At 53.7% G+C, this 24339-nt stretch overlaps 1 protein-coding gene across 3 annotated transcripts in view; it reads right to left on the reverse strand.

Moving 5' to 3' along the window:
* RANBP3 (RAN binding protein 3) overlaps positions 1-22985 on the reverse strand; it is a 36301-nt gene extending 13316 nt beyond the window's left edge. For 2 of the 3 annotated variants that reach the window (XM_044433484.1, XM_044433485.1), the window contains exons 1-8: positions 22952-22985; positions 18747-18802; positions 10832-10868; positions 9437-9523; positions 8497-8568; positions 7609-7674; positions 6987-7079; positions 6725-6831 (exon numbers count right to left, since the gene is read on the reverse strand). In XM_044433484.1, coding sequence (XP_044289419.1) covers positions 6725-6831; positions 6987-7079; positions 7609-7674; positions 8497-8568; positions 9437-9523; positions 10832-10868; positions 18747-18802; positions 22952-22973 — 540 coding nt within the window. In that variant the 5' untranslated portion in view covers positions 22974-22985. Of the gene's footprint in view, positions 1-6724; positions 6832-6986; positions 7080-7608; positions 7675-8496; positions 8569-9436; positions 9524-10831; positions 10869-10947; positions 11023-18746; positions 18803-22951 lie in introns of those variants that run through there. The other variant, XM_044433486.1, reaches the window with a different exon arrangement.
* Between the last annotated feature and the right edge of the window lie 1354 nt (positions 22986-24339).

Consider the following 24339-nt stretch of genomic DNA (forward strand, 5'->3'; position numbering starts at 1 on the left):
GTCATAGCAAACACTCTTTTCCAACAACCCAAGAGACGACTCTATACATGGACATCACCAGGCGGTCAACACAGAAATCAGATTTACCATGTGCTCTGCAGCCAACGATGGAGAAGCTCTAAGCAGTCAGTGAAAACTAGACCAGGAACTGACTGTGGCTCAGAGCATGAGCTTCTAGTTGCAAAATTCAGGCTTAAATTGAAGAAAGTAGGGAAAAGCACTAGGCCACTCAGGTATGACATAAATCATATCCCTGCTGAATATACAGTTGAGATGACAAATAGATTTAAGGAGTTAGATCTGATACACAGAGGGCCTGAAGAACTATGGAGGGAGGTTCGCAACATTGTACAAGAGATAGCAACTAAAACCATCCCAAAGAAAAAGAAGTGCAAGAAAGCAAAATGGCTGTCTGAGGAAGCTTTACAAATCGCTGAGGAAAGAAGGGAAGCAAAAGGCAAGGGAGAAAGAGAAAGATACACCCAATTGCATGCAGAATTCCTGAGAATAGCCAGAAGAGATAAGAATGCCTTCTTCAATGAATAGTGCAAAAAATTGAATAGGGAGGACCAGAGATCTCTTCAAGAAAATTGGAGATATGAAAGGAACTGATTGGTTCAAAATGGAAAAAGGAGTTCGGCAAGGCTGTATACTGTCGCCCAGCCTATTTAACTTACATGCAGAGCACATCATGAGAAAGGCGGGGCTGGATGAATCACCAGTTGGAATTAAGATTGCCAGGAGAAATATCAACAATCTCAGATATGCAGATGATACCACTCTCATGGCAGAAAGTGAAGAGGAACTAAAGAGCCTCTTGATGCGGGTGAAGGAGAGCGGAAAAGTTGGCTTGAAACTTCACATCAAGAAAACGAAGATCATGGCATCCGGTCCTCTCACTTCCTGGCAAATAGATGGGGAAGGAATGGAGGTAGTGGTGGGTTTTCCAAGGCTCCAACATCCCCACGGACGGGGACCACAGCCAAGAAATTAAAAGGCGCTTGCTCCTGGGGAGGAAAGCTATGGCAAGTCTAGACAGCAGGCTAAAAAAGCAGAGACATCACCCTGCCAACAAAAGTGCGTATAGTCAAGGCTGTGGTTTTCCCAGTTCAATGTATGGCTGTGAAAGCTGGAGCACAAGGAAGGCTGAACGCCGAAGGATTGAGGCCTCTGAATTGCGGTGCTGGAGGAGTCTCCTGCACCAACTTTATTAAAGTTGTAATAAAGGAGCAGACTGAAGATGGTGTCGGAACGAAATGGCTGTGATTAATGGAGCGCCTGTTATCATGCCTGTATTGCTTGGCAGCGAGTCGTGGGAGACTCATCTAAGCCTGTCGGGGCGAAGAAGGATTGCCTGGCACTTTCACTTCTGGTCGGTGTGGGACAGCAATCCCATATCTACTGGGAGAAATTCAGGCATTCTCAACCGGGCAACACAGGGGGGTTTTTTTTAGCCCCTCCCAGTTCTCGACATCTGATGGATTAATTAGCTTATTTTAGCCAGAGAAGCATCGGACGGCTGGTAAGCATTCTTATTTCTTATCACAATACTACCCGTGGAAAAGCTGTATCTGTTCATAATTGGCTTAAAGAAAAAAGAGAAAGCCCTCCTGAAGTTTTTAAGTGGCAACCGATATGGAGAGAATCTGAAGGCTTTTATCTGAGTTGAAGTCAAAGAAAAAGATCTTTCTTCTTATCTCTCTAAGGGCAAAAAGCAAAATGAATAATTACTGTGGAATTAAATGATAGAAGATTAAAAGGTAGAGCAATCATTTTGGATACTTGTTTGGACTTCTGCCAAGACTAAATGGACACTTGTCAGGATAATTTTTGTGTTATGTGGTGTTTTCCTCTCTACTGTGATGACTTTCTGGTGAGCATTTTTACTTTCTTTTTGCAATATTACCTGTGGAAAAACTATATCTCTTGTTAATTGGCATAAAGAAGAAGGAAAAGCCCCTTTGAAACTCCCCCGTGCCCCACGGTGTTTTGTATCTTAAGTAGCAAATGATATGAAGGGAGGATTAATGTTGGAGTGAAAGTCTAAAGTAGAAACTGAAAGCTGAAATTGAGGAGAAAGATTTAGCAGTAACTACTGGGGAATCAAGTTTAGAAGGATATAATTTGCCAGTGGCCATTTCTGGCCAGCTTCCATTTTTCTGGGTTTCCTGCCAAAAAGAAGCTTGATACTGACCTTTTTTTCATTTTTTTAACTAGCCTTTTACTGCCACCTGGTGGCTACTGGAATTATTGCAAGCTACTTTCATTTTCTCTCTTTTTTTCTTTTTAATATTTTATTCAATTTATATTTTTTCTCCCTTTTTTTTCTTTTTCTTCTTCTTCCCTTTCTACTTTTCTTTCTTTCTTTTTTTTTTTTTGCTGTTATATTGAAACTTCTTTGAACAACTTTCATCATGAGGAAAACTCAGCCCTCTTCAGCACCCTCCTCAGCTGGTCAGAGTCCAATTCATCAGCCTAAGACAGAAGATGTTGCAAAAAGCTTAAAAGAGTTGCAAATCACGACCTTGGCGATACAGATGGCTTTAACAACTTTGCAAGCATCTCAAGAGGTGATGTCAACATGGCTGAAAAGCTTATCAAATGAACAAAAAGAGTGACTTGACAAATAGGATAACTATTAAAGAGGTGACAACTCAATTATCTGATGATCTACTTAAAGCGGAACAGAATACACAAAAAATGCAACAAGTATGTGAAAAACTGGAGACAGTAGATAAAGAAATTCATTTAATTAAGCAAACAAATAAGTCAACACAGGACTGAACGGCTGCATTAGAGATGGAGAAGGCATCTTACTATCTAAGATTTCAGAAAATACCTGAAGAGAAAAATGAGGATCTGCGAGAGCTTATTAATGACATGTTGGCGGAGCTTTTAGAAATCGAGAATGAGGTCATGGGTATGGGAATTGACCTTGTTTTTAGGGTCAATTCCTCTTATACCAGAAAAAATAAACGTCCGAGAGAAGTTCATGTCAAATTTGCTCTAAGGTCCATAAGAGACAATGTTTTGAAGGCCATATGGGAGAAGCCGTTAAAGAGAGACGATTGTCAGGAGGTGACGGTCCTGAAACTGATACCATGGAGGATTAGAGAGCGATAAAAGAAATATCTATTCCTTACTACAAAACTGATCAAGAAAGGGATTATCTTTAAGTGGCTAACATCAGAAGGAATATTTTTCACATGGAACTCTGTAAGATATAAACTGGATTCAATTCCTAAAGCACAAGAGTTCTATGAAAAATTTAGAGCCATGTTGGAAGAGGAGGACCCTGTCCTCTCTAAAGAAGGAGAAAAAGGTACCGAAGCAACAGAAATAACAGCGTACCATTCTGAAGGAGAAATACTGAAGGTTGATTCACAACAAGAAGTGCAGACTTTGGACTCAAAAGAGAAAAAAAAAAAGGTAGAACTATAAAGGCAAAGAATAAGTAGATAATTTTATTAAATATGGCTCTTAAAAAGGAAGGGAAAATTGAATTGTTCTCCTTAAATGTTAATGGACTAAATGGACCATCTAAGAGAAGAATGTGAGAATGCACTGGGGGGGGGGTTTAAATGCTTTTTTTCTTCTTTTAATTGTTATATTATTATTATTGTATGTCTTATGTATTCTTTGTGAGCCGCCCCGAGGCTTTGTTGCAATGGGGGGACATAGAAATATTTTAAATAAATAAATAAATAAATAAATAAGGATTTTTGCTCAACTTCAAAAATGAAAGTTAGATGTAATTTGTCTACAAGAAACACATTATTAAGAAACAATGTGTTAAACTTCTGGAATGTTTAAAACTGGGATAATTGTTTGTATCTTCTGCATCACAAAAGAAAAGAGGTTTAGTGCTATTTGTTAAAGAAAAATTGGATCCTAAATATATTCTTGCTGATGAGGATGGTAGGATCTTGATGGTAGAAATTACAATTAAACTTAAAAAGGTGCTCTTAGTGGCAATATATGCACCAAATGATCATCAGGAAACTTTTAACCAAAAACTACATACATTACTCTTACAAGTGGACTGTCAGACTGTGTGTGCAATGGGTGATTTTAATGCAATTGTGAATAAGGAAATCGATTACAAGAGTGAAAGTAAGGGAAAAACGGGTAGGAGGGGCTTCCAAAGCCTTGCTCCAACATGATTGAAGAACTCAGATTGATAGATGCCTGGAGGCGTAAAAACCCAGCTTCTGCCAATTATTCTTTTTATTCAAATAGACATAGGTCATGGTCTGGAATTGATATGGTTCGGATAACTCCAGACTTAGTTCCAGATTTGATAGAAGCTGAAATGGAGACAAATGTCTGGGCAGATCATAATCCTGTATTTATATCACTGAAAGGAGCTGCAAGGACGCCCAGGTGGAGTCTAGATAAAGCGTTACTAAAAGATTAAAAAATTTACAGAAGAGATAAGCAAAGAAATGCAAATATTCTTTCAAATAAACAAAGCGGAAGAAACTTCTTTACAGAATGTCTGGGATACAGCTAAAGCCTATGTAAGGGGACCGATAATAACCTACTCAGCAAAAATAAATAAAAAGAAAAAGCAAGAGTGAGCAACATTAGTAGAAGAACTGAGGAAATGGGAACAAGAACTGCAGGAGGATCCAACAAAAAGAAATCTTAGGGTCCAAATGAATACTGTAAAGCACAAATTGAATCTCTTGGATACAAATGAACTTACTAAGCAAATGAAACTGGCTAAACAGAATTATTTTGAAAATGCTAATAAACTGGGGAGATGGCTAGCATATAAAGTAAAAAAAGAAAGAGAGAAGAGACTGATTTCGAAACTGAAAGACGGAGAAGGACGACTACAGGTACAAAATACACAAATTAAGAAAATAACTGAAGTTTTTTTGCAAGGTTAAACCGGAAGGAGGAGATTTTGATCGAGAAGGTAAAAGAATACATTTGAAAGGGAAACTTAACAAAACTACCAGAAAAGTATCAAAAATTATTGAATCAAGAAGTAACAACTATGGAAATAACAGAGGCAATCATGCCACAAAAGAACGATGAAACCCCTGGTCCAGAGGGGCTACCAGCTGAATTTTACAAATCTTCTGAGGGAGTTTTTGCTACATTTCTTAAAGATATATGTAATGAAGCATTGTTAAATGCTAAAATACCAGACACTTGGACAGAGGCAAATATCAAATTAATACCAAAAGAAGATATGGACTTAACATAGATTCAAAATTACAGACCTATATCATTACTAAATGTGGACTATAAAAGTTTTGCCTCTATATTGGCAGAAAGGTTGAAGAAGTTTTTAATAGACTTTATTCATCCAGACCAAAATGGTTTCCTGCCTAAAAGACAAATGAAGAACAACCTGAGGACTATCTTGGATATTCTAGAATACTATGAGACACACACGGAAAAATCAAGTGGAAGTGGAAGAACAGGACGTCACTTTGCCACTGTCTTGTGCCTGGGAAAGTGGAATTGAACACCATTCCGCTGCTTGTGCTTCAGCTAGCATTAATGTATAGATAAGGTTTTAGCTAGTGTGCAAGTTTAGGGATGGATAGTTAGAGCTCTTTGGGACCATTAACTCTTGCTAGAATTGTTAAATGTTTTGAAAGGCTGGGTGTGTGTAAGTGTACGAGAACATGCAGTTGGGGAGGTCACATTTATCTGAATATTGTTTTACATGGAATTTTATTCACTGCTCAAATATGCTCCTAAAACTGATCCTTAACTGTCAAAACAAGCATTTGTAGCTTGTCTATTTGGCAGAATAGTCTGGACCTGTGACCTGACTTTTAAAATAAAGCCTATTGAAATTAAAAAAACAAAAAACAAAAAGTCAAGGCTGTGGTTTTCCCGGTTGCAATGCATGGCTGTGAAAGCTGGACCAGAAGGAAAGCTGAGCAGAGAAGAATTGAGGCCCTTGAATTGTGGTGCTGGAGGAGACTCCTGCGAGTCCCTTGGACCGCAAGGCGATCAAACCGGTCAGTCCTGGAGGAGATCAACCCTGACTGCTCCTTAGAAGGCCAGATCCTGAAGACGAAGCTCAGATACTTTGGCCACCAAATGAGGAAGAAGGACTCTCTGGAGAAGAGCCTGATGCTGGGAAGGATTGAGGGCAAAAGAAGGAGGCGGCGGCAGAGGATGAGGGGGCTGGATGGGGTCACTGGGGCAGTCGGCGTGAGCTTGGGTGGACGATGGTGGAGGACAGGAGAGCCCCAAGGAATGTTGTCTACGGGGTGCTGATGGGTCGGATGTGACTTCGCAACTAACAAGAAGGACCAGGTGTTGCCCGCAGAAGTGGGATTCGGCCCTGCTGTGTGCACTGGCCAATCAAGCACTCCAGGGGTGTGGGGTGGAAAAAGCTTTGTTCTGCAGAAAAAGGGTCTCTGTGCAGAAAGCAGGCAAAATGGAGCCAGGATCAAAAATTGCTGGGATCTTTTCTGTTGTGGCCCCCACCCCTCTTGCCTCTTCCCCCTGGAACGCCTCCCCTGCAGCGTCTCTGAAATGGCAGTTTGGCCCGTGGATGGCCACGAGCCGGTCCAGCGTTCTGCAACCTGCGCAGCCTGGAGGGCCGGGGGCCACAGGGCGGCTGGCAGGAAGGCCTCCCCATTCCGCCAAGACCCCGGCTGGAGCCGATCCGCACAGCCCCGGGGCTCTCCCGCGCACCTCTTCCGAAGGCGCCTTCGCATGAGGGCCAGCACGGCCCGCGGAGCCTCACCTTCTCCTCCGACTCCGGGCTCTGCGGTGCCGTGTTGGTCGAAGAGTCAGAGCCGGCCGCTGCACAATCTGGAGGCAAACTGACGCCGTTCGTTCCGCTGCTTGGAACTGCAGGAAGAAACACCACGCAACGGGCTGAGCGCTCCCAGCTCCTGGCTGAAACGCAGCTGCTGCTCTGCCACCCCTGAGGGCAAACGGGCAGCTGAGCAGGCCCTGCTCTCCCAGCATGCAGCTCCACCCGACGAGGCCGCGGGCTCACTTGCCTGCCTGCGAGAAAGCCTTTGGCTGTGGGGCCTGCAGCACGGCCGGGCGCAGGACACTCCGCTGCTGCTCCTTCGGCTTCTGACTGGGCACCCCTGGGGAGGGACGGAAAGACATCCTTGGCCCCCTCGGCAACTGGACGCGGGCGCAGGAGAGGCTGCTGCTGGGCGGGGGTGCCAGGGACAGACGCAGGCCCCCGGTCCTGTGTGTCTGAGAGGCGGAGCCTCAGGTCTGGGGGCGGGGGGAGCACCCCCAGCATTCCCACAGGGGCCCACGCCGCCCCCCCTTCCCCAGACTGCGGGGCGGCCCCTTGGTGTTTCCCCACTCGGCTCTGCAAAGGCTGTGTTGCCGGTGCTGGAGGGCCTGCTGGGAGATGCCACCTGAGCACGCGTGTAGGGGGTGCTCTTCAAGGCGGAGGCCTGGCCTGAAGGACGCGGGTCTGCAGGCCGGGCGGCCCGACACTGCGGAGGGTCCTGGGCGTTCTCCCAGCAGGACTTTGGTGGCTCTAAATTCAGAGCGCCGACCAGGCCGGAGAAGCGCCAGCTGAGCAGGGGCCTGCTGTGACGAGGGTCTGGTGGGCGCGGTGCCTCCACTTCCCTGAGCTTCGGCAAAGGCTGGACTCACCTGCGCTGGGCGCCTGGCCGTGGATGAGCGTGGGGGGCTTCAACCGGAATCCAGTACATTTTTCCTCTAGAATTCAGAAGCGGCGGGTGAGGTCGCAGGGCTTGCAGGCCCGCCAGCATCAAAACCTGCCTCACTGGCTTGGACGGGTGGCCAGCAGGGCCCCAGAACTTCGTGGGGGGCACAGCCCGCATCCCCAGACAGCCACACCCTCCCCCCGCCGTAACGGCCGGTCCTTGCGTGGTTTCGGACCCCCAGGTGCCACTCCCCGTGTGGCACAGCCGCGTCGCCTCCGAGGGCTCGGCGAACAGCAGTCAGAGATTCGGGTGAATGCCTACGGGCGCAGCCGGCACGCTGCCCCGCCTCTCTGGCCCGTTTGTCTGTTCTGCCTGCTCCATGAGCACCCCATGGCTCTGTGCTCACACTGGACACCCCGGTGAGCGACCCAGCTGGCTCACTGCGGGCCGCAGCATGCAACGTTCGGATGCGCCACCGCAGACGGGGGTGCTGTGAGGCTGCAGCGTGTCGCGTGAATCTGCCCGCTGTGGATGATTTGAGGGTTAACGATCCCGCCCATCGCCCTGGGCCATCAGTAGGGTTAAACAACCCTTGATTAACCCCAGAGCATGTGGCAGGGCCTTCACGACCCGATCGCGGGTATCAGTTCAAAACTGCACTGCCAGCTGTGAGATGGTTCACGCACCCAAATACGGCCCCAGTGGCCGCGGACCCCCACCCAGCCCGCGCAGCCGCTCCTTCCGGCGGTCCGTGCTGCACGCAGACAAGGCCAGTGAGAGATGGGAAGGGAGGCGGAGGGGTCCGCTTGGCTGATGATGGGCTCCACCCCAGAGGCTGTCCCCGGGCTCGGCCGTGGAGGGGGCCCACACTCACCGGGCTCCGAGTCAGAGTTCCCCGCAGAAGGCTCGCAGAAGCTTGAGGGCATGAAGACATTGTTCTTGGCCACTGCAGTGGGAGGGAAGGAATGCAGGCTGCCGCACTGAGGCTCCCTGCCCTTTGCCCCTCCGTGCACCCCCAGGCGGGCCCCTTTCCCTGGGCTGAGGGCGAGGACCCCTGCCACTCATCCACAGAGCAGCTTCCCCCAACCGGGGGCCTCTGGATGGTTTGGACCTCGACTCCTGACAGCCCGGTCAAGGCCTCCAGAGGACGACAGGTGAGGTCATGGAGACCCACCGCCCTCTGCCCTCCTCCTCAGCCCACTGACCCTGCAGTCCTGCTCCCACAGAGCACCGATCCAAGTGGACAGACACCTGGTGACGCCCTCTTCTCACCACTGCAGATTAGCTCTTGCTGAAACCCATCAGTTTTGTACCCCCCAGAACCTGGTACCCCCCAGAAGTTTGGGTACCGACTCCCATCAGCCCCAGCTAACAGGGCCAAGGGTCAGGAGTCCTGGGAGCTGGAGGACACCAGGATGGGAGGGCGGGCTCACTGCAGGAGCCCCTGGGCCAGAGCACCCCAGGCTGCAGCTCCACCACTGGAGGGCCGTCTGACGCCTCCTCAGGACCCATGGCGCCACATGGCCTTCTTCGCAATGCTGCTGGTGTGCCAGGGGGTCTGAGGCTCACCCCTGGCATGACGGCAGCCCAGAAACTGGGGCAGCAAGAGAGAAAGCAGGTGGTCCCCTCCCCCCAAAGCGCCTCTGGTGCGAAAGACCCGAATGCAGCCGCAGAGGGCCCCCACACCCAGCCCCCACTGGCACTGATCTGGGGGCTCAGCCGGCCTGCCCCATCCATGAGTCCTTTTCCCTGGGAACTCTGCAGCCCAAACACCCTGGGAAGGAGGGGGAAAGCCGGGGTGGCACCCCACTTACCTGGTTGTGAGGGAGGAAACTGTGTGAGCGATGAGGTCCTTTCACGCTTTACGGGCGGGCAGTAGCTCCCGTCCTCTCGGTCGGACTCTGCGGGGAAGAAGGGTGGAGGGTGGAGAGGGTGAGACAGCAGCAGGCACGACGCTTTCAGGCGCTCCGGAGTGGAGGAGCTGGGATGGCAGCTGCCAGCGCTGCGGCTCTGGCCATGCTGGCTGGGGAGAGGGTGTCGCGGTCCAGCAGGCTGGGGCAGCTGCCTTCAGTGGGTGGCGGTCAAGTGGCGGTTTGTCCCACAGGCGCCCGAGGGCTCCAGGCCCAGCCCTGCCACACACAGCATGATTCAAGGCTGCTTCCCCTTTGCTCTTGGGTGGCTTTTCAGGTCGGGGAGGAGGGGGCACTGCCCGAACAGCCATTTCCACACCACAGACCTGAGGAGCTGTGTTCTTCCCACCCCGTCACTTAGTTATTTTGCTTCTCATTTTAAAAATAACTCTTTAAAAATGGCAGTGATGCTCGTCCAGAGCAGCTTCCTTGACAGCAACGCACAGCTTAGCCAAGAGCGCTTGACTGCCCCAAGAGGTGCAGAGGGCCCCCCACTCATGGCAAAGGTGTGGGGGCAGTGAGAGCAAAGCACAGGAGCACAGCCCCCCTCCCAGCCCAAGGGCCAAACACCCTTTCCGAGCAGCATCAGGGCGGGCATTCCAGCTGCTGAAGGCAGATGGCGAAGGGGTGCGGACCGACCACCCACCCGCCTTGCTCTCCGCACCAACCCGTCAAGCCACACGGGAGGCGTTTCGACATTTCTGAAGGGAGGAAAGAGGCTGTACAGAGCTGGGAAACCAGGAAACCTTCCATGGGCAGGCTGGAGGGAGATGGTCCTGGAAGCCAGGTGGGGGCCGCAGTCCAGATGCAGCCCGAGCACCTGAGGTTCGGCCTGCTGGCTAAACAGAAAGTCTTCCGCAGCTGGGGAAGGCCGGCCGCTGCCAGAGTTGGGTCCTGCCTGGAGCGCTCTGGCTGCCATGGCTCCTAGCCCAGGCCATGCCTCTTGGGGTGTCCGGGCAGAGAAGCCTGGCCGAGACTGTTGGCCTCAGGCTGCTGGGGATGCGGCTGCATGTTTCTCCCACGCCCCTTGGCTGGGGTGTGACTCCCGGAACAGCGGAGGCTCCGTTTCTTCCAGGCGGTCCAAGTTTGACCAGGCCTGGGGCAGGATGCGCGGAAGCTGCAGGCTGGACGTGCCAACGCGACGCGCCCACACCGGTCCCCACCGCCTCGATGCCGGGCGCAAGCACCCTGCACTCCTCTGCACCGAACGGCTGGTGGGGAAGGAACCGCCAGCCCCAGGGGAGCAAGCTTCCACGGGGCTCCCGTGGATTCTCCGGGTGGTGGCACGAGCTCCCTCACCTTCCCCATCTTCTGGACTTGACCCATCTGCTGACCTCTGTAACAAATACACATACAGATTCGTCAAAAAACAGCTTCCCCCAGAAACCCCCCAACACTTTGCCTGATCCCCGGACCTGTTTTTCAGCAACTCGGGGCATTGCAGGCCTGGGCGACAACTCTGCTCCTGGTCACGCTGCGCAGGCTGGGAGCTGAAGTCCAAAACATTTGGGGGCACCCGCTTTAAAGGCTGTTTCAAAATGACCACACACACAGGTCATTTTTGGGTGCAGTGTTGCATCTTAAACAGCAAGTGCAAAACCACAGAGAGAAGGAACTGAGGGAGACAGAAGACCAAGAGTGCGGCCTCAACACTGCTTCCTCACGGGGCGACAGCAGGGACACCAGACCACGGAGCATGTGCAGAATGAGGGAGGCAGAGCCCCCTCCACCCGCTGCCCCCTGCACGCGCTGGACTTCCACTTGCGCAGCCCCCCTGGGGCAGCTGTGGTCCAACGCACGTGGAGAGTGGCAGGCTGGGGGAGGCTGCGGGGCACGTCATGCCCCCTCCGAACCACGTTCGGTCGGGCAGGTCCAGTCATCAGGGCTGCGGAAACTATGTTCGCCCCGGTCCCACTGTGTGGGGCTGCCCGGGGCCCGAGGGCTGAACACCAGAGGCAAGCGGGATCCAGGGGCGGCCGGCCCCACACACGGGCACTTTGCCCGCAGCTGAGGGCTTCCGGGACCCACGCAGCTGTGCAGGGCTGGAAAGGCGCTCGCCGGCACTCGGCCGTCAGCATCCACTCGCCCGGCTGCCCTGGAGCCAGATGTGGACAGGGAAGCCGGAGCGTCCATGGCAGCCGCCCCCTGGCAGCGCTGGCTGGGAGCTCTGGTGGGGCATCTGGAAGGTGTCCTGTTGGGGAGACTGCCCCGGACACATTTCTGGGGCGGGATCACAAGGCCCAGAAAAGCTGGGAGTCCCGCACAAGGCCGGGGTTCTTCTTTCTCATCCGCTTTGGCCCCAGCCTCACGTCAGTGCGCCAGGGGTATTGCTGCTCCAAAGCAACCAAAATCAGGGGTGCGCCCCCAGCTCTCCCAAAGCCCTGGGTGTCCCAGCCCACGCTCTTTCCCTCACAGATGAGAAATGCTTCCTGTCAGCCCCACTCCAGAATTCCTGCTTAACTCCCAGACCAGCCCCAGGACCCCACATGCTCCAAGCCCCTGAACACGGGGAGGGGGAGAGGAAGGGCCCTCCCGTGGCGACCAGCCAGGGAGACGCGAGTGCAGTGGCCCTGCCTGGTCATGCACACGAGCGCCTCACGGCCGCGGAAGCAGGTTATCGCTGCATTCTGCACCTTCGCCTGAGTCCCCACGGGGCGAGACCTTTGGGGTCCAGCCTGAGAGGAGGAGCAAAAGGGCTCCCCTCCACGCTCACCGCACCACGCACCGCCTGGCAGCGCGTCCCTCTCGCTCACTGCTTTCCTAGGCAAAGCCATGCCGGCTGCTGTAACCTTTCCTCACAGAGGACTTATTCTGGCCCCTGGATCACCTGGAGTCGTCCTTTCCCAGCCTTTTCCAATTCCACAGTGTCCCTTTACGGCGCAATGACCAAAACTGTGCAAACTTTTTGTTTATCAGCTCCCTATCCCACCCCTTAGGGAAAACTTTTCCCACTGTGGCCACATGATAGATCTGTCGAAGGAGAACAGGGCACCGGAATTTGCTTTTTCACCACAGCCGCATGCCGAGTCAACTAGTGTCAGGCCGTTGCCCGTGCTGGGACCCTCCCTCTGGCGTGCCATCTGGGGAAAACAGTTTTCCCTTCCCAGGCTTTTCGGCTTTTTCACTTCGGCTGCCAAGTTTCAGTTGGATGCTTTTCCACCCAGCGTCTTTCTTTTTAAAGCCTGTCTTAGGATGAAATCCTATGTAGGTTCCGACATAGGGAAGCCCTGCAACTCCAGGCTATGCTTGCCAGGGAGGGCAGGGAGTTGTAGGGCTTCTTCCAGTCTAAACTTGCACAGGACTGCAGCCATAATTTAACGATTATTTAATGGTGTTTTTAATAGTATTCAAAGGGCAGGGTAGAAATAATTCAGAGCACTGTTTGGATGCGTCCTAAGGCCCCGGGTAAGAGATGGCTGGATGGGGTCCCTGGGGCGGTGGGTGGGAGCTCAGGTGGCCTCCGAGGAAGGTGGGGGACAGGAAGGCCTGGAGGAGTGTTGTCCATGGGGTCGCGATGGGTCCCGACTAACAACAACAACAAAGGCCCCGGGTGCTAAGTGCTTCTGAAATGCATTCTGTTGATCTGCGTTTGTCTTCCACTGGGGAAGGGAAGTTGGGACGCTTTTCCAGGAGGAGAAGGCGCTCCAGATCTAAGTAAATGAAAGGGTGGGCAAATGCACGCAGAGCGGGGCAGGCAGCTCGTCTTGGTCTACGACTTCGGTCGGCAATGAGACAAACCCAGGCAAAGCACCTGGGGCACAAGGTGCCCACTCTGAGCAGAGGCAGCCTTGAAGAGCGCCAGGAAGCTCCAGTGGGGGCAAAATGCAGGGGCCAGGCTGCCACACGCGTGGAGCCTGGGAGCGCAATGCCTCCAGGGTCCCGCTCTGCACACAGGAAGTCCTGGGCCAGAGTCCGCACGGCCTTCCAGCTAAGTCCAGGGGGCGCTTCCAACCTTCAGGCCGCAGTCTTATGCAGACTCCCTCTACCACTGAGTTTACTGGGGCCTTCCTTTGAGCAGGCACCTGCCAGCTTATCCAGATCTGCAGCAGGGACCCTTTCAAGGCAAGCCACCCCCACCTTGAAGCCCACTTGTCAAGGACTCAGACCGGGCTTTTGTCCACGTTGCTCCCAAGCTGCTGCACCCGCCCCCCCGGCCACGAGTCTCGCTCCCCCGTTTTCAGAAAAGGGACCAAGCTGCCCCTTCAAGCCAACCTTTCAAGGCACTCTTCGTGCTCCGCTGTGGCCTCGGCATCTGAAAACGGCTTTGTTTCCATGGATGGCTCTGATTCACTGTGGCACCACCTTGACATTTCTAGCAGGAAGGCAGCAGAGAAACGAGCAACACACACCGCGGCTGAGCTGCCCGGCCATCCCACCTGCTCACTTCTCCTCGCCCGAGTCAACAGGCCAGCAGATCCCGCCTGCTTTGGAACGGCTCCCAGCTAAGGAACAGGACGTGGGGCAGAGCCCCTGCTCTGCACGCAGAAGGTCCCGGGACCACTCCTCATGGCGCCCCCAGGAGGGCCGGGGAGCTCCTGCCTGGGCCCCTGGAGGGCGGCTGCTGCCGGCCAGAGTTGGCCAGGCTGGGCTAGGTGGGCGTGTGCCTGGACTCCCACATTCCCAGGAGGGTGGTTCCAGCTGCCACAGGGGGGCCAGCTCCCTCGCCTTTTGCGGGAAGAAAGCAAGCTGCCACTGACAGGTTAACGCTGCGGAAGGGCAGGGCAGGGCAGGAGCAGAGAGGAACCGCGAGAGCTTCGGTGGAAGCCCCTGGTCAGCTCCGACTTTGCCCTGCCAGTTCTGGCTGAACCGGAGCAATAGGAGAAGCTGCAAGGACACAGGTGAGCAGGAGGGCAGGAGCCTCAAAGCTGCTCTCCCCTGGCGACTGACCCACTGCCAGGGAGGAGAGGCCGATGCTCCCTGCGGGTCCTCGCCCGAGTCCGACACCCCTTCTTGCTCTGCGAAGGACTGCCAGTGCTGGGCAGCACAAGGGCACAACATTGTGCAGAGGGACCTCCTGTTCCCTGCTCCTGGCAGCCTGAGGCTCTGCCACCTGCCTGTGCCTGGCAGGCCGAGCAGTGCCGGCTGCTGAGGTGTGGACGCAGGCGAAAGCAGAGCCAGGTTTCCCCAGGTGTCCCCACCCACAGGTTTAGGAGAGAGGCGGTTCTGTGACCTTGAAAGACAAGACTATGCTGGCCCCTCTTGCATTCCTGCAAAGTGTGATAAAAGGGATGTTGTGTTTCTCAGGCTCCGCTTGGTTTACTTTGTGTGGAGACACTTCCTCTGCAGAAGGAAGCTGTTTCCACCTCTCGTCCCTGGAGTGCTTGACTGGCCAGCGCACATGCCAAGGCCGAATCCCACTTCTGGGGCAACACAGGGACTGATGCTGTTCCCATTTCTCTCCCCCAGAGCTCTTTGGCTTTATGAGTTGGTGACAGCATGCAAATTGGGATTATGCACTGCTTTTCTTAGGTGTCAAATCACGAGAGCTAAAACTGCTATCCACTGAATTACCACTACCCCATAAAATGACGAAAACATCAGCATAGGCTCTATTCTGCTGGTGTTTTAAACAGCCCATGGCGTGTCATCAAAAGCCCAGGAATGCAGGAGAGGCGTAACTTGGCCCAGGAAAAACTGGCACGTGGGTGCCTTGCTTCTGCGGCACTCCACAACGGGGGCCACCACCAGGTTCAAGCCGGGAGAGGTGCTCCATCGGCTACTGAAGTCCTGAGCCACATAAGGTTTTACAGGTCTAACCTGCACCTTGACTTGAGACCAGAAGTCGGCACAAGCGGGCCAGAATCAGTGCCATGCACCTTAGCTAACCAAGCAGGGAATTCTCCTACTCGAGATTGGAAGAGAATTATCTTGTGCTTTCCCCAGAGCCCTGCTGCACGGCTCCCTGAGAAAGACCGACTCCAGAGACATCGGCCCCAGCGAGCCGCCAAACGCCGGGGGCCCCTAGGCAACATCACCGGAACACCACCAGCCAAGTTCCCAGAGGGGTCCTTAAAGCAGGACTTATAAAGACGACCCCCTGCAAATTACAAAGCGAAGGCAAAGAGGCCGGGTGTGCGGCCGAGCCACCTGCCTCCGGGACAAGGCCAACACCACACCAAAGGGTGCTTTATTCCTCCAGGTGGGGGGCAGGCTCTTCCGCTACTCCCCCAAAGGGTCCCAGATGATTCCTGCTGGATATGGGGCTTCTGCATGTCAGCGCGGATGCCCTTTCCCCAGCTCATCATTACGAAGGCGCAGCAGCTGCCGCGCGAGGGAGCTCACCCCACACCAGCGGCTCACCCCTTCCCCTCGCAGGCTGCTGCGGGTGGCAGCCAGCGTGGGCAGAGGAGCCCCGCGCTCCTCCAGCCTGAAGGTCCCAGGCTCCCGGCTGGGTTACCTAAATCACCTTCCTCCTTGCCGTGGGCGTGGGGCTACTGAATAGCACACGCCGTGCTCGAGGGACGGACGCTATCCTGTGCCGCCACAGCCTCATCCCCTTGACTTGCCTGGGAAACAGATTTGCCTTCCATCGTTTAATAAAGCCCCTTTGCAACTCTTCGAAGGCTGCAATGCAAGACAGGAGTTTCAACAAGCAGCTTTAAGTATGCTACATTTTATTAACATTTTAAAGCTGCCCTTAAGACGGGTGACATGCGGGATGCTTCTGTACAGAAGGCATAAACGTCAGTGGGATTTACTTCTGAGGAGACCCTTGCGAGTTCCGGCTGCATGTGCTTTGGCAGAGCACAACCGCCTTGCAGGAGCGGCTTTAGGACCGCCCTTCCTGACCTGGCGTCAGGGTGATGGAGCTTGCAGTACGAGGCATGCGGGGTGGGCGGCACCAGGTTGGGAGGGTTTCTTTGCATAGCCGGACGCCAGTGCCAGCACGCTGGTGGACACAGTTCCTCCTCCGCGGTTCATGCGTCTCACCCGCTGCCCAATTACCAGCACAAAACCCGCCAAGCTTTCCCTTTCCCTTCCCCGAATGATGCTAAAATAAGAACCAGCACGGTTTCACAAGATACTGAAAACTGAACGGCCTCGTGCTTTAAATGTCAACATGTGCTACGCTCGCTTCTTGCTCTACCAGACGAGCTGAAGCCCACGGCTGCCACCATCCTGCTCCGAACACCAACCAGTTGAGGGGTGTCCCTGAAGCCCCTCCAGGTCAGCAAGAACTGGACCCTCTCCTGCTCCAATCGGGCTCCGAACTGGACAGCATCCCCTGAAGATGAGAGGTGGCTAAAGGGTTTTTCAAAAAACCCCCTACCTCATCTTGCAATGATTCCAGGCAAGCTCTTCGGGAATCTGTGAAGCCCTAAACAGCATCCAAGCTCGCCCACCCTTTCCTACAAGGCATCTTAATGCCGTCACTTTTGTTAACCACCTGGAGAGCCTAAGTTCTCCGGCAGTATGGAAGCAAAGTAATAAATCATCCAGCAGCAACAGGCGAAAAGGTGATGTGTTGGACTTCAGCCTCCAGCCTTTCTGACAATCAGCCACACTCCAGAAAGACCCCGCTTCTGGCAACGCCCTCAGAGCCCCCGGTGACTTCCATGTTGCTAGTGGGAACAGAGGCAGGACCAAGGGCCAAACTAATGCCAGGCCCATTCGCACACAGGGCGCATTTCCTGCAGCAGCCTGGCAAAGATGAGGCATGGTGTCCCAGTTCAGGCTGGTCACTTCACTCTGGCAGACCCAAGAGTTCCACAGAACTGTTCAAAAGGCAACACTTCAATGGATGCAGCAGCAGCAGAAAATACAATCTGTGAGCCAACTTGAGGAACAAACCTGTGTCTGTTTAAGCAGAGGAAAGCTCTGCCACTCCCAAGTTATTGGCCTTCTCCTACCACAACATGGGTAGGGTTGTGCCCCCAATAAACGCAACAGAGGCACATCCGGTGATAGGAATCAATCGATTAATCGTGCGAGTTTCTCGACGAGCCGCCTGCTCCGTTGGACACACAAAACGCAGAGGCAAAGCAACGCCAGTGACGCAAGGCAGTGCACTGGGGCTTTTGACGCGACCTGCACGCCTGACACAGGAGTGCCACCCCGAGCGGGGCTTCGAAGACACTGCTTGCCAGCTCCACTTGTGTGCAAATACAATAGAAGTCTACCAAACATTACTAATTTTTCAAGAAAAGTTCTGCCTCCTGATCAGTGGAACACTTGGACTGCAAACTGGGGGGAAATGCTTGCCCGCAGTGCTGGAGAGCCACGGCTCGTTTGCTGGCATCTCTCTCCACACAGGGAGACGCCTGCCAATCGGTGGAGAAACCAGGAGGTCCTCAGCTGTGCTGCACTACAACTCCCAGCATTCCCCCAGCCAGCCATGCCAGGAATCATAACCCAACATGGCTGCAGGTCGCCATGTTGGAGAAGGCTGGCATGGGCTACAGGAACAGGGTAGACAGCTTCTGGCTCTCCAGGTGTTTGGGCCCACAACTCCCATCAGCCCCAGACAATGGTAAGGGGCAACAAGAAATGTGCACAAACACACCCGGGAGCCACAAGCTGCCCACTTCTGCAGAACTACTGACTGATTTGAGCTAAAACAGCTCTCCAAAAAATTGCTATCTCCAGTTGGTGAATTGATTGAACACTGGAGTCCTACTGGCAATTCTTTTGCCATCCAAGCTACCTTTTCTTACAGTATTTGCTGTTTGAAAGCCACCCAGGTGAAAGTTATGGAAAGGCGGGAGGCTCAGGTATCAGTCCCTGAGCACATGGAGGGGCCCCATAAATGCCTCGTTCCTGCACTCCAAAGGGAGCAATCTCCCCCCCGCCAACACCCCCTTGCTGGGGTCCGTCCTGGCCATTTTTCAGGCCTGGAGAGTTCGGCCGAGGCTTCCTGGGAGGCTCTTCAGCAGAGGGGGCCCCCTGCCCAACCAGCACCACGTTTCCCTGTTGAAGTGCAGCAGCAGCCATGGGCGCAAGGCAGGGGGCACATGAGACGCTCACGAGGGGAGGCCTGCCAGGGGGCGCGCTCCAGAACCCTTTCAGGCCCCTCGTCGGCGCACGGGGGCTGCCCAGATGCGGAATCGAGGTGTGAGCCACTTGCGGGAGGGAGGAAGCTGGGCGACTCACTCGCTGCCCGGCCCGTGGGGGCAGCCCACCCCATGCCCCTTGGCCTCGGCTTCCAAGCCAGCACCACCTGTCCTTCGCCACTCACAGCTAGCTGTGCGGAGCCCTCACAGAGGGCCTTCCTTACCTTCTGTGCTTTATCCTTCTGAAACACAAAGACAGGAGGAGCGATGGCCGGCTTTTCTGGAAAGAGCAAAGGAAACTCGAGTTACAAAACATCCAGGCGCACGTGGCCCGTGCTGGTTTCCCTTTCCACTCATCTGAAAACGAGTGCTTCCAAGCTAGCGCGCACCTTTTCCTTTCTTTCCCACAAAATCTTCCGCGGCGGATAGAAAAATGTTCCCAGAGCAGGAACACTTAGGGACGTGAAGGGCCCTCCTGCGGGTGGTCTCAGTCAGGGAGCTCTCGTCCAGTTAACCAGTACAAAAGGCCTTACAAACTGCTGCTTCCCCTTAAGACGGGGGCAGGCAACTCCTTGGGGGCCACATCTCTCTCTGCAGATCTCACTAGGGGCTGCTCTCCCCTCTACTTAACTGCCACCTCCGAAGGAAGGAAGGGAGCAGGGGGCCACCTAGTCGACAGCCAAAATAACGGTCCTGGGAGATTTCTAGGAACTTGCTCTGCTTCCAGGCAAAACTGCAGACAGAGTGGAGGAGGCAGAAAGGCCACAAAATCTTCCGTGGGGGTCACATGCAGCCTTGTCCACCCCTCCCTACAGAAAAGGATGTGCTCTAGAGTGGGTATGTCCTTGCACGTCTTAGTTGTTTGTCTCATGCTTACCCTCCCGGGCTACTGCCAGGTCTTTCATTTGCTATACATTGCCTTGTAAGACCTGAGCCCTACGAAGCACCACGTAACTCACTGGAACTAACGAACACGTCTGCTCCCGTTTCCTTCCAAGCGTGCACCAGACTGCAGCCTTCAGGCCTAATTCAATCCAGCGACGGGACCTCATTTACAATAAGGGTGCCTTAACTTCTTTGGTACAGGATATAGCCTCCTATACCCAGCCATGCATTGACAATGCCAGCACCTGACACCCGCACAAGCATTTAAAATGCCTCGGGAGAAATCTCGCTCCTCCGCTGTTGCACGCATCAGCCAGGTGCGCCACGCAATTCCTTGGGACGGTTTGCTATGCTAGCTGAACAGAATCAAGCAGGATCTGCTTCTGCGAAGACCATGTGCCTGTTCCTGTTCAGAAGTTCTTTTCAGCGGGCCAGAACTGGCTGCCTTCTGAAGTTATCTAAACAGATGCTCCTTCAGAGGACTTTAAAACAGATCTGAACAAATGCACAGCTTCACAAGCGGAGTAAATTCTCACAGCACTTTTGTTCTGGTTACAACAGTGCACCTGAGGTGCCAAAACAATGGGAATTCCCCGTCAGCCTACCAGTGCTTCAGTACCTCAGGTGAAACATTTCTCCAAGTTTCCAGGAGACTCCGCTGACAAGAGACCGCACCCTTCCGTTGTGCTGCCCTGACCACAGAACAGAACACTCTCCCCATGGAGAGGAGACAGAGAAGCACCACCACTTTCTTGCTTTGGACACCACTGTGCACCATTTCACCACTGGATCCTGCCTGCACCATGGTTCCTTCCTCGGGAGCAAGGATGATAAATGCCATTGGGGGAAACGGCACATTATCTTTCTAATGTCCACCAGGATGGGGCATGGTTAAAGCATGGTGGCACAGCATGGGTTTTAAAGGAGGGAACCCTCTGGCGATGGCCTCAGAGATGGATGGGTGATATAGGAGGGCACCAGGTTGCAGGAGCAGGGCTTGTGCCTTTGGGGCACATGGCTCAGAGGGCTTGCAACCTGCCCCGGCCCGGGTTGCTGCTGTGCCTTGACTGGGCTTAGAAGATCCTCTCTCTAACTCTCCAAATTTCAACCAGGAGGCGTATTTTGAGGCACTCCTGTCTCAACAGGGGACTTTTCCACGAAGCGTGTTTTATTAACTGTTCTCTCCTACTGACCTCGCTAGAGCAATCTGACCAAGCCATGAAGCCAAGGTCCCATGCTCCTGGCAATGACAATCTAAAGAGCCTGGTCAAACTGGGTCAGAGGATTAACCCTAGAAAATCTTCTCCATTGAGCGGGTAAAAAGGTTAATCAGCAGCTCTCATTCGTCATTTTTGCAGGGATGATTCCTTGGTCATAATTACAACCATCACATGACCGGCTGTTTGTGGGGTGTAAGTGGGGAGTCAGCCACGGCACCTGATCCCAAACGGAGGCATGAGGAGCAAATCACGGGGACTGCTGCCTCTTAAGGAGCTATGGGTTGGTTTGGGGTTTCTTTTTTTTAAACAAAGCAAGGACTTCTCAGCAGTCTCCCTCAGAAGCAGGGCTCTTATGCTTGCAATATGCAGGAGGCTGGTGGGGAGGGGGGAATAAAAGGCAGACAGGAACTCTTGCAATAGTGCTGCTCTGGCCTTCAGTGTGTAATGAATCCTTTCCAGGACCAGCTGGGACTCCCCAAGACTGCTTCTGGGTGGATGGTCTATCTCAAGGCAACCTTCCTGGCCTTAAACTAGTCCTGGGAGAGGTCCGTCTTTTCACACCCCAAAAATCCACATCCAGTTTTAATCCTGTATTGTCAGTAAAACTGAAATACTTTTCTGTCTCTTCCATACCCAGTGAGTCTGTGACGAAAGTTTGGCACACCCCACACCTGCAGGGCTTCAGAACACAGAACATAGCCCCCCCACCATGACACTCCTCTTTTGTTATGTCACAGGCTAAAACAAACCCAATTCACCCTTCCGTCGTGCGTCTGTGGCAAAGGGGGCTCCCTGCCTCCAGCTGCTTCTCTCAGTGCTGTATAGGACTTCCCTGGGAAAAACAGAAGGGGTATCTGAAAACGTTCTTTGTCCCCGATGTGAGAGGATCACCAAGAGCTTGGCACAGCCTCAGAGGAAATTAGCCCCATGTTCCAGGCTTGGCCATGGTGCACAGAGGACATCCCAACTTGTTACTCTGCGCATGCACCTGGGAAATTAGCCAAGGAAGAGAAACACTGGCTGGAAACACTGTTTACTCATTCCTTATTTGGGGCAGGCAAACTGTGCCTGTCCTGGTGGCACAGCTTACCCCCTTCCCGTAACCATGTCCTCTGCCTACACAACCGCGATTCTCCTGCTGAACCCTATTCCAGTGCAGCTAACAAACAAGGCAACAATCTGGACATGAAGGAGAATAATCAGTGCCCAAACCGCTACCTGCTAGTGTTGCTCCCACTCTAACCACGCTTAGTGGCACTCTTTACCCATTTCTGCTGGTGTGAAGAGCGAGATGGACTGCATGGGACTAGGTAAAGCACCCCTCCGTCATAGCAGTGCTCCCTGCAGGCATTTTGGACTACAACCACAACCTTTCATCATGCCTGGCCATGGGTTCTGCTGGCAGCGGCTCATGGGAGCTGAAGTCCAAACCAATTGTATGGCACGTCTTAAGAAAACCCAGGGTCAATCAATCAAGGGAAGCAGCAGCCTAGAATCCTGCTTTAGATGGGCCTGATCACCTCCGGCTGCCCCCCCCCCCCGCCATGCTCAGAAGCCCCGTCATCCTGAGGAGGTAAGAGAGATAAACCTGCCTGCCACTTGCTGCGTTCCCTGCACCCCCTGCTCATGTTCAGAAGAACCCTCCTCTTTTGTATGTTCCACAAAAGCCTGGAACAAAAAATAGTGCGAACAACATATACAAAAAAATAAAAATAAAAGCAGAACGAAAGAGGGGAGAGGCGCCCGGACCGGAAAACCCGACTGACTGGCACGGCTCGCTTCTCATGAAGCCAGGCATCGCTCCGGCGTCCCGCTCGACACACGGAGGGCGAGGGAGGCGGCAACCGCCTGTCAGACAGTTCTCTCCCGGCCGTCTGCCCACGGCCAGAGAAACCCTTCTCTGCGTATGACTCCATGGCAACCTGAGCAAAATTAACGCCCATGATAAAAAATGCCGTAAGAGGGCGAGGTGCGCCGGAGGCAGACCCCGCCTGGGGGTACTTGCTCCCCGTCACGCTGTCCAGCTACGTCCGGGGACACCCAGCCTGCACCGGTTTTCCCGCCGCCGGCCCATGCTCAGGGGCACTCTCGCTCTGCGCCAGCGGGCGCGCTCTCTGCCCATGCTCAGAGGCACCCCCGCCGCAGCCACCCGGGGGCCGCTCCCTTTGTCCGGCCTGGCCGCAGCCCCGGCTCGGCGTGGCGGCGAGGGCCGGCGCGCAGCCTGGCCGGGGTTCCGCGGCGATCGCGCCCCCCAGGCCGCGCCCCCCAGGCCGCGGCCCCGGCCTCCCCCGCCGCCGCGACCCCCGCCTCAGCCGGCCGCCTACCTTCGTTCGCCAGGTCCGCCATTTTGCTCCTTAATCACTCCCACAATGCCCCGCGCCAGAATGGGCAAACGCCGCTCTGCCCGGTCGCTGAGAAGCCGCGCGCGCGGCTGCGGAGCATGCGTACCGGGCGGAGGGGCGAGGCCCGCCGCGCAGGCGCACGACGGCGGGTTACCTCGCGCAAGCCAAGAGGGGGCAGAGCTGCGGCGGCTGAACCACGCGCTCTCGGCGGCTCCGCTCCCGCCTTCGGGCTATTCGCGACACGCATGCGCAGGCCAGCCTCCCGCGTCGACCTCTTGTTGCGGCCGCCTCAGAGAGACTGGCGCACGCGCAAATACGTCATAGAGGCCGCGCCCCCTGGCGGCGAAAGGGCAGTACTACGACCCAGCTGCGTATTTTCATGCGGCTCGCGGTCATGGCCTGCCAGTCATTCTTCTTTAGTACTATGAACTAGAGCACTCACTTAAGGATTTTTACCTGCTTAGGTATTTTAATAAGTATCATTTATCTGTTAGTCATGCTATTTATTGAACACGCATTAGCTGCACAATATTACTATTTCTATTGCCATTGTTCCCATGGTTATCATACGAGGAATAGTTATTGTTTAGTAACTGACATAATGAAATGCTGCTTCATTTATATCTGAAAAGGTTTCTGGGGGAGAAAGAATGCAAAAAATATCAACATATAATGTCCCTTTTATGCTGTCATATGACATTCTGCTTAAGCTTGTTTTATCATTACTAGTTGGGTATTAAAAATATACCATTGAATAACACGTAACGTAATACTTGAACATGTGTGTGACTTCATGCCTGTCTGGACATTAAAATGCCAAGATTGCTGGGAGTTTATTTATTTGTTTAAAGCTTTTCTATAATATCCTTCACTAAAAAGTCCCAGGATGGCAGTACAATGAAGTAAAAGTATACCACTGGAGGACAAAATTCGAATAAAACCCATCTTAGAACACTTTTTTATTCATTCAACTTATATCCCGCTGCTAACTAGTCTGCGGAGACTGTACGTGGATTACACCATTTCCTTAACAAGGAAAGGCTTGCATTCCTCTCCTTGCCTTAATCGTTTAAAACGACAGGCTGTGCCGGGAGGGACGACGGGGGAGGCAGCCCCGCCGAAATTCGGCTGCCTCCTCCGCGTCGCCCCCTTTCCTTGCGCTGCAGTTCGAGACCGCGAGCCCCGGAGGCCGTGCGAGCCCGTGCAGACGCCCCGCTCCTCGCGCCGGGAAGGGGCAGGAGAGCGCCGCGGGGCTGCGGGCCCGCCGCTCACCCGCCGCGGCCCCCTTTGCGGCCCCGGGGCGCCGGCGGAGGGGCCCCCGCTGAGCGGGCCCACGATCGGAAGAGCTAAGCGCCGGGAGGGCCTCTGCC

This window comes from Varanus komodoensis, unplaced genomic scaffold (assembly GCF_004798865.1).
Source record: "Varanus komodoensis strain SLA01 unplaced genomic scaffold, ASM479886v1 scaffold26, whole genome shotgun sequence".
NCBI lineage: Eukaryota > Metazoa > Chordata > Lepidosauria > Squamata > Varanidae > Varanus > Varanus komodoensis.